The 10,026-nt window shown below is 47.5% G+C and overlaps 1 protein-coding gene across 1 annotated transcript in view; it reads right to left on the minus strand.

Annotated features, from left to right (window-relative positions):
* Window positions 1–1,334: 1,334 nt before the first annotated feature.
* The window catches only part of ANTXR1 (ANTXR cell adhesion molecule 1), a 147,508-nt gene continuing 138,816 nt past the window's right edge, over window positions 1,335–10,026 (minus strand). The window contains exons 13-15 of the mRNA XM_007464151.1: window positions 6,699–6,794; window positions 5,767–5,862; window positions 1,335–1,430 (exon numbers count right to left, since the gene is read on the minus strand). Of these exons, the coding sequence (XP_007464213.1) occupies window positions 1,335–1,430; window positions 5,767–5,862; window positions 6,699–6,794 (288 nt within the window). The remainder of the gene's footprint in view (window positions 1,431–5,766; window positions 5,863–6,698; window positions 6,795–10,026) is intronic.

The raw sequence follows: 10,026 nt of genomic DNA on the forward strand, positions 1-10,026 counted from the left end.
AGTGGTAAGAGAGGCAGAGGGGCCAGGCTGCATCCGGGGAGGGGAGGGATGTTGGAGCAGCATGCATGAAAGTGCTACTTGAAGTGGAAGGTTTATCACAGGACAGCTTCCACCTCTCATTGAGACAGAAGAGTAGGTTGTCTGTTGAGAGTGAAAGAGCCAGAGATAGGACAGTCATCTCCGGGAGAACGGGAACAGTCTGGGAGAGACACCATGGGGGTGGAATCTGGGGCTCCATAAGGATGAGGTGAGAGTTTGCTAAGCAATGAGAAGGCCTCGTAAATGTGCAGTGGCCCCAACAGCATGCTTGGGCAATTCTCTTTTGAAGGGATCATCATGGAGCAGGAGAGAAGACTATCAATTGCTCTGTCTCGGTATAAGGATGGGGCAGGGCAAGTGGGCTGGGCATTAGGTAATCTAGGGTGTTCATGAAAGCGTCAACATGGGGTCCATAGGTTAAGACACCAGGCAGGCATTTATCCTCTCCCCCAGATTTTTGATTTGGAGGAGCCAGTCCCCATTGCTAATCACAATCTATCAGTGTCTGGTGACCTGCTGAAATTTAGGCAGGATGTGGTGGCCTTTGCCTGTGTACGTAAAGCTACCATCCTAGTTAGACTGCAGGCTTTCAGGGTGCTGCCTCTTGGCTGGGATGATGGTAGACTCTCAGGGTTACCTGCATTTTCCAGATCTGTATTAGATAATATTTACCTCTAATACCACTGATTCATTGTGGACATTTTTCCTCCATATGTTCATACGTTTACTCATCCAGTACATTTCAACTCTTTTCTCCCATGATCCTCTTCTCATGCAGATTTCCTAGTCTTCCTTTTTTTTAAAGTTCAATTTAGAGATTTCAATAATATTGGACCAAACTTATAAGTGGATGGAGTGGCCATAGCATGACTTAAAGCGTTCTGGCAATGTCCCTTGTGGAACTGAGGCAGGCAGGGTTTTATTTATTCATTTATTTTTTTGTAAAATATTGGCCCCTGAATTCCCTTTTTGAAAATGCAAATAAGCACAGGGTGCATAGGCCAATGACTCTCTCTTCCAATGTGAATTTTTTTTGTGCCAGTGAATAAAGTTAGGAATCTTAGAAGGCGAAGATTTACCTGGGGATACTGAGGGCCACATTGGGAAACACTGAAAAGTTTCGATCCAAGACCTGGCCAATTCTGTCTCCATCAGTCATTACTGATAGATTATTCTCTGCTACGCGGGCAATAAGTTAACCCAGGTTCCATCTAGGTGGGAGATAAGAGCCAGCTGGGAATGGGGTCCTTTCAGAAAGGCAAAATGCAATGGGTAGCACCAGTCACTCTCAGCCTTCAGATTTCTTCTTCCAGGACCAGCAGGAAGCAAGAGGATGCTGACGGCTGCAGAAGGCTGGCCTCGTAGTGTCTGTTATGCCTGATCTGGCCATACTGGTCGTTACATGTTAAAGTGCTCTTTATGATTAGTAAACGGTGACCTGAGTGCCTGCCCTTGTACCCCTGCCACCCTACAGGACTTCATGGACCATCCCCCATCCCATCCCATATCCAGCCACTAAAGGGTTAATGTTTGGCTCAATTGGGATGGAGGCCTTGCAAATTGTTAAAGATTTTGACTATTATTCCCCGGAAGAACTGTGAAGAAGCAGGAGGAAGGCAAACCTCATGGGCTCCTCATGTTACAGACCCTTTCTTCTCTCTGGCTATTTCCCATCATGGTGATATGGCTTTGGTACCAGGTCATGGGGCATTTCCCACACTCAAGACAGGGCAGGTTTCAGGACTGTCATTTACAAGGATGCCCTGTGCTAGTCCCAGACTGTGGTGAGGGCGTGCTGTCACGCGGGGGAGAGAAACTTGCTGCATACTGCATCCTGGGGTGCGGGGAGATGACGTTTGCCCTCCTTCCTGTATACTCCCTTTAGAAAACATGTGAATTTACCCTGTCCTCCTCAGAACATCATCACTCATAAAGAAAGCCAGCGATCAACGAGTAATTTGGGGGGCACACTAAGCATCAGAGCCCCAGACAGCTTTCAGAAATATGTGGAAGGGCAGTTTTTAAAGACTTCGTAAACAGGAAAATCAATCGCTAAGATCTTCCCTTGTAAAGAAATTCCTCAGGACTTACAAAATCAGGCCACATTAAGACATTTTTGCTGTCTTCCAAAGCAACATAGGCTTAACCAGATAGATTCGCTGAAAAATATTCTGAATATTGCAAAGCAATCTGACCTTGTGTGATCCTGCCTCCAATAATGAAAGGCATTAAATAAGAGACATTTTCCTGGAAATTAAAACCATGATAAGATATCACTGCATGCCTGTTAAGATTGCTATCATCAAGAAGACAAGAGGGGCTTCCCTGGTGGCGCAGCGGTTGAGAGTCCGCCTGCCGAGGCAGGGGACATGGGTTCATGCCCCGGTCCGGGAAGATCCCATGCTGCGGAGCGGCTGGGCCTGTGAGCCATGGCCGCTGAGCCTGTGCGTCTGGAGCCTGTGCTCCGCAACAGGAGAGGCCACAGCAGTGAGAGGCCCGCGTACCGCAAAAAAAAAAAAAAAAAAAAAAAAAAAAAGAAGACGAGATAACAAGTATTAGTGGGAATCCTTGTACACTGTTCATGGGAATGTAAATTGGTGCAGCCACTATGGAAAACAGTATGGAGGCTCCTCAAAAAGTTAGAAATAGAGCTACCATATGACCTAGCAATTCCAATTTTGGGTATATATCTGAAGGAAACAAAATCACTATCCTGAAGAGATACAGACACTCTCATGTTCGATGCAACATTATTTACAATAGCCAAGACATGTAAGCAACTTAAGTGTACATTGAAGGATGAATGGGTAAAGAAGATGTGGTATACATATACGATGGAATAGTATTCAGCCATAAAAAAGAAGGAAATCCTTCCATTTGCAACAGCATGGATGGACCTTGAGGGCATTATGCTAAGTGAAATAAGTCAGGCAGAGAAAGACAAATACTGTATGATTTCATTTACATGTGGAGTCTAAAAGAATCAAATTCATAGAAACAGATCAGATTTGTGGTTGCCAGAGGTGGGGGCTGGGGTACAGGGTTGGGGGTGGAGTAATTGAGTGAAGGTAGTAAAGCTCGGGGTATATAATGTACAACATGATGACTATAGTTTAGAATACTGTATTGTACATTTGACAGTTGCTAAGAAAGTAATCTTAAAAGTTCTTATCACAAGGAAAAATGTGTAACTATGTGGGGTGATGGATGTTAACTTATTATGGTAAACTTTTTGCAATACATACATGTACCAAATCATTAAGTTGTATACCATAAACTTATAAAATGCTATCTGTCAATTCTATTTCAATAAAACTGGAAAAAAGAGAAATTTCTCACTAATATAAATTGAATGCCATACAGTACAGTTATATATTCCTATTATAGTAAATATTTTAAAATATTAATAATAGTAATTATTATTAATAATAATACAAGGAACAATCTTAAGCAGATATATAGATATTCCTATATAGATAATCCTTTAATTTTCACCATCTACCTGTGAGGTCAGAGCTCTCATCGTCCTCATCATATAAATGAGGAAACTGGGGCACAGAGAGGTTAAGTAACTTGCCCAAGATCACACAACCAGTAAATGGTGGAGTACTGCTTGGCTGTTGTATTGTTACTAGCTGCCCCCACCCAGAGGTAACTGTTTTTAATAATCAAAGGGACTAAGTGAACAAAGGGTGATGCCTACTACAACAGAAGCCCCAGTGTTCACCTCAGGCTGCCACCACCAACACTCCCAGCCACCCTCTTCTTTAAGAGCCCTCTGAAAGTTCTCTTCCCCCGAGAATTCCAGACTTGAAGATATGTTTCCTTTTGAATCACCATAGAAAGCAGTCTGGCTGCCTCAGTTTTTTTTTTTAACCTTAAAAATAAAATGGTTATGCAGCCTTAAGTATTTAAACATTTAACTCTGGGGCTGCTGTGCTTAAGACTGCTTAAAATCTTGGTGAAATCACTCCAGCCTGGATTATACTAATTGACCTGAGACGTGCACCTGTCCCTCCCACCAGGGTCCCTCCCACCCACACATTCTTGTCTGCTACAGGTCATCTTTTCCCCTCAAAACCAGAGGCTTCTATTGGTGCAAAAGCCTCTTTCTTTCCAGAATCCTTGCCACAGGGATCCACATCCTGACTGAGTTTTGCATTCATCCATTTATCATCTCTTTAAAGTGTTGTTTGAAACCATTTCCCCCTTTTGTTCAAGTCTAGTGCTCTATGAGGCTTCGGTTTCTGTCCTACACACAGATTTGAGTCACCTTGCACTGTATGCTAAATGCTGGATTTCCAGAGATAAAGTGAAGACAAGCTCTAGCCTGGAGAGGCTCACCATCTATTTTCCTCTGCTGGGCCTGCCATGGAAGAACTGAGATGCAGGGAATGGGAGAAGCTGTGGCAGTGGAGCAGCACTCACTTCAAACGCACCTGCCTTTACAGCGCATGCTCTGATTGTGCATGAAGTCAGGGCATGTGCTAGAACTAGACTTGCATAGAGCTAATGTTTTTTTTTTTCATTTGGATATTACTTTATTTGGTCTTTTCCTGGTTTGGGGGCCAGGGAATAGAAACTGATAGACAAGCACATATCATTTGGGCACGGCAGGTGATGGCAGGTTATTCCAGGCCCTGCGCTATTTGGGAATGCTGGCCAGAGCTATGTGGTGGCTCCAGGTGACGATGATGGGGAGGAGGTCCTTACTGATCTTGTGCTGGGCACATATAGGTGTGTCCTATAAATGGTATCTAAAAGAATAAAATAAAGGTAGGTGCCACTCTTTTTTTTTTTTTTTTGCAGTCCACGGGCCTCTCACTGTTGTGGCCTCTCCCGTTGTGGAGCACAGGCTCTGGACACACAGGCTCAGTGGCCATGGCTCATGGGCCCAGCCGCTCCGTGGCATGTGGGATCTTCCCGGACCGGGGCACGAACCCGTGTCCCCTGCATCAGCAGGCGGACTCTCAACCACTGCGCCACCAGGGAAGGCCGGTGCCACTCTTTATTGTTAAAAATAAAGAGGCCTGAGGCACTTTCTCAGATGGGCTGACTAGTTGCTAAGACCAAGGTGGCTTTGGAAGAGTATCAGCTGGTGCAACTCAACAAGTGTGTGTGTGTGCGTGTGTGTGCACACGTGCACATGTGCCACACACACACACACACACGTGTATTTATTACACGTCAAGTAATACTCATCATTTACAGTATTCTGCTGATCCTTCCTAGGCACTGCACCCAGAGCAGCCCCTTCAGCTGCTCCACCCAAAATGGTGTGTCCATTGGCAAACCCTAACACATACTGACACCTAATGACTCATGATTTTATTGATCATGTTAGTTTTTTTTTTTTTTCCAGTATGCGGGCCTCTCACTGTTGTGGCCTCTCCCGTTGCGGAGCACAGGCTCCGGACGCGCAGGCTCAGCGGCCATGGCTCACGGGCCCAGCTGCTCCGCGGCATGTGGGATCTTCCTGGACCGGGGCACGAACCCGTGTCCCGTGCATCGGCAGGCGGACTCTCAACCACTGTGCCACCAGGGAAGCCCGATCATGTTAGTTTTTGCCAATTTTGTATAAATTGTACAAAAGACGCTAGACTTATTGTTAATTATTTACACAGTTTCTTGTTGCCGTCTACCTACTCATGGTCCTGTTAACCTGTGTCATTCTTTGCTGTGAGTGGCCTGAGGTCTGAGGCTGGGGGAGAAGCTTGGGGCACTTACCACGGTGCAGCAGAGGGGCCAGAACCACCAGAGGAGAGCCAGGGCCAGAAGCAGGAACAGGATCAGCAGGGCGATTGCCAGGATGGAGCCATCGGACTGCGGGGCGGAGAGAGAGGGCGGTCAGCAGTGGGGCCGGCTGTGCGTGCAACCAGCATGTGAGCTTGGGGGGCAAGGCAATACCTGTGGTCTCTCCCTCCCCGCACTCCCATCCCCAGTATGCAGATTTAAGGCCCAGAGAAGAGCACAGTTTGCCAAGTAAACTGTGCTGCCCAACATTCTGGGCAACACACTCTATGTAGTCAGTTCTCATGAGAAGTGGGTTTGTCTTTTCAGGGAGGCCCCATTCTTCTCTTTGAACAACAGCCTGAAGGACAAATCCTGCAGGAGACAGAGCAGATGGCTGCCTATGCAGCTGGGCACTGAGATGGCCTACCACTGCCATCTGCCTCCGGACCATCACCCTGGGCCTGGTGACAGCCTCCCACTGCCTGGATATGCTGTTCCCGCCACCCCTTGGGCTGGACTTGGGACAATTCTCAGAACTCAGCCTGCTTCCCTGAGCCTGTTTCTCATAGGTGTGTGTAAGAGATGCACGAGGCAAAGTCTAGAGCCCACTGATGGGATGTGATAAAGAGTAGAGGGATTCCAGGGAGTAGAGGGTGAGGCAGCTTCTGCTGACTCCGGGAGGGGAGGGGTGTGGTGACTGAGTCAACGCTGCTCTTGGGTCCAATGAGGCAGGCACCCAAGACAAATCATGTCATGTTAGTTTTTGCCAATTTTGTATAAATTGTACAAAAGACGCTAGACTTATTGTTAATTATTTACACAGTTTCTTGTTGCCGTCTACCTACTCATGGTCCTGTTAACCTGTGTCATTCTTTGCTGTGAGTGGCCTGAGGTCTGAGGCTGGGGGAGAAGCTTGGGGCACTTACCACGGTGCAGCAGAGGGGCCAGAACCACCAGAGGAGAGCCAGGGCCAGAAGCAGGAACAGGATCAGCAGGGCGATTGCCAGGATGGAGCCATCGGACTGCGGGGCGGAGAGAGAGGGCGGTCAGCAGTGGGGCCGGCTGTGCGTGCAACCAGCATGTGAGCTTGGGGGGCAAGGCAATACCTGTGGTCTCTCCCTCCCCGCACTCCCATCCCCAGTATGCAGATTTAAGGCCCAGAGAAGAGCACAGTTTGCCAAGTAAACTGTGCTGCCCAACATTCTGGGCAACACACTCTATGTAGTCAGTTCTCATGAGAAGTGGGTTTGTCTTTTCAGGGAGGCCCCATTCTTCTCTTTGAACAACAGCCTGAAGGACAAATCCTGCAGGAGACAGAGCAGATGGCTGCCTATGCAGCTGGGCACTGAGATGGCCTACCACTGCCATCTGCCTCCGGACCATCACCCTGGGCCTGGTGACAGCCTCCCACTGCCTGGATATGCTGTTCCCGCCACCCCTTGGGCTGGACTTGGGACAATTCTCAGAACTCAGCCTGCTTCCCTGAGCCTGTTTCTCATAGGTGTGTGTAAGAGATGCACGAGGCAAAGTCTAGAGCCCACTGATGGGATGTGATAAAGAGTAGAGGGATTCCAGGGAGTAGAGGGTGAGGCAGCTTCTGCTGACTCCGGGAGGGGAGGGGTGTGGTGACTGAGTCAACGCTGCTCTTGGGTCCAATGAGGCAGGCACCCAAGACAAATCATGCCCACTTCCAAACATGCCTAGGCCAGTCCCCAAAACAGACAGTTGCTGTGGCCTGACATGATTATTAACTTTCATCAACAGAGATCCCACTCCCTCGGTGTCAGTATTCTGGGGCTGCTGGTTCAAGGGAACAGATTTAAGTCCCCGCCACCACCCCTTCTTCCGAGCTACCGGGAGTGCAAGTGGGTACAACCTTTGGAGCTGGGGGCGAGGGGCAAGTTGTCACAGGTATTAATTGTCATAGGTACCCCTTCTGAATAAAGCTGGCAATTCCACTTTTAGCTCCGCCCCCCCCAAAATCAGGTATGTTTGCACAGATGATGATGATGATAAAGGAAAGCAACCTAAATGTTTAACAATTAAGGAATAGTTAATAATACATGGTAGAACCACCAATTACTCTGTAGACATTATGTTTACACATAATATTTAAATGACCTGAGAGAACAGCCCTGATATAATGAGTGGACTTATGTTTGCCAAGAGTGAGAGAGAGACTGAGGGCTATTTACTCAAATATTAATGGTGATTTTGCTGGTAGTGGGTTTATGGTAATTAAAAAAAATCTGTCTTTGCTTTTCTTTTTCTTTGTTTAACATTGCACAATGAGAAATAAACTATTGAAGTTGTATTTTAAAAATCTGCACTTGGGGCTCCTCCCTGTGGTATCAGGGCTCACGTGGCTCACCCAGGATCAGTGGACCTATGGGGTACACAGATGGGCTCAAGTGGATGGAAGGTGTGACCCTCCCGAAACAACACTCATGACCTTCAGAGCATGTGTCTTCAGGGGAGACTGTTCACAGCATGATCAGACTTTCAAAGCTGCCCTCTTCCCAACCATTTACGGAGGGGGAGGTTGGATGGCCTGTTCGAGGCTACACAGCAGGTTAATGGCAGAGCTGGGGCGTGACTCACCCCTACTCTGAGTGCTCAGTGGGGGCTACTGGAAGCTGTTTAAAGGCAGCTTTTACTCCCTGGAATGTCTTTGACCCAAAAGCCAGGGAACTAAACACTCGGCTCCCACCAAGCCAAGGTTTGGGAATGCCAGATTGTCCCCGAGGAAGCTGCACCTCACAAGTGCAGGTGCAGGGCTGGGCAGTGGGTGGGGAGAGGGCACAGCAGCCAGAGGATGCTCTTGGACCCACAACGTTTATGCATGAGCTACGGCAGACGGATGCTCTCCTTGAAGATACAAAGAAATCCCGTGTGTTCTCCAAACTTACTGTTAGTCAAGGACAGCCCCCTTGATCTTTCAGTCTCTACGTTCCATGCCCATAAAATGGAGATACTGAACCTCACCTGCCTCATTGCATTGATGTGAGGAGAAAATGAGCTGTAAGACGTAAGGAGACATGGCCGGACAAGTGGGATGGAAGCTATCATGTCAGACGCTGAGCTGTAACTCATCCTCCCTTTGTTTCCTCGTGGCCAGCAAACATGGTGGCCATTTCAGATCATAAATCTGTTTGCAGTCAGAATAATAAGTGGTTTGGTTACTGCAAGGCTTATAAAACAGTGGTCTTTCAGTATTAAGTTATAATTTAGTAAAGACTACAGACTGCATTTATTCCCATTATATGCAATCTCTCCTCTCCTGATTTTAATTTTACTCTAGAGAGAGGAACTGAAGCAGAAAGGCTAATATATTGTGGGGAAAATTATTTTAATTCCTTCTGGAAAAAGAAGGAATTTTCCTGTGAAGTGGGGAGGGTGGAGGACCGGGACCACAAGGGGAGAGGGGAGGCTTCAACTCCGGAAGGAGATTTCCTGGATTCAGACAAAGCTTCATCCGGCCCGTCTCTGACCAGGCTTGGTCTGCCTCGTCCCAGCCCTCCCTTCCGTAGCAAAGGAGGACAGCGTGGGGCTCAGCAGGGGCAAAGGTGCAGTGGGGACGCTGGGGGAGTGGAAACGCAGTGGGGCAGGAGCTCCTGGAGGGACTGACCCTTACTCTGGGTGCAGCCCCCAGTAAAGCCCCCCAACTCACTGCCTGGTTCTCAAGATCTTCCAGCACCGTTATATACAAACACCCAGTGCAAAAGAGTCACTGTCAGACAAAGGGCATGAATTTCTGATAAACTTAGACATGAAACTAATGTCCTACAAGTAGGTAACATGTGCATGCAACCTCGGAGGAGGTTCGTTCATGGATTCATTCAGCAAACGTTTACTGAGGGTCCATCTGGTGCCCACGGAGCAGACCTCAGCAGTAAGGAGGGATTACACAGAACCAAGGTGCTCATGGTCTGCTGAGGGATATGTATCAACCATTACCCACACTCAGGGGCCTGCGTGTTATTCAACAGCTGTACACACAGCACCTTTAATTAATTAATTTATTTTTGGAGAGTTTTTTATTTAAAAAATTAAAAAAAAATTTAATACAATTTTAAAGGTTACTTTCCATTTGAAGTTATAACAAAATATGAGCTCTGTTCCCCGTGTTGTACAGTAGATCCTTGAGTCTATCTTACACCCAAAAGTTTGAACCTCCCACTTCCCCAGCCCCTCGGTTGCCCCCCCCCCCACCTCCTGCCCGCCACTGGTAACCACTAGTTTGCTCTCTATATC

The sequence above is a fragment of the Lipotes vexillifer genome, unplaced genomic scaffold (assembly GCF_000442215.2).
Source record: "Lipotes vexillifer unplaced genomic scaffold, Lipotes_vexillifer_v1.1 scaffold311, whole genome shotgun sequence".
Classification (NCBI taxonomy): domain Eukaryota; kingdom Metazoa; phylum Chordata; class Mammalia; order Artiodactyla; family Lipotidae; genus Lipotes; species Lipotes vexillifer.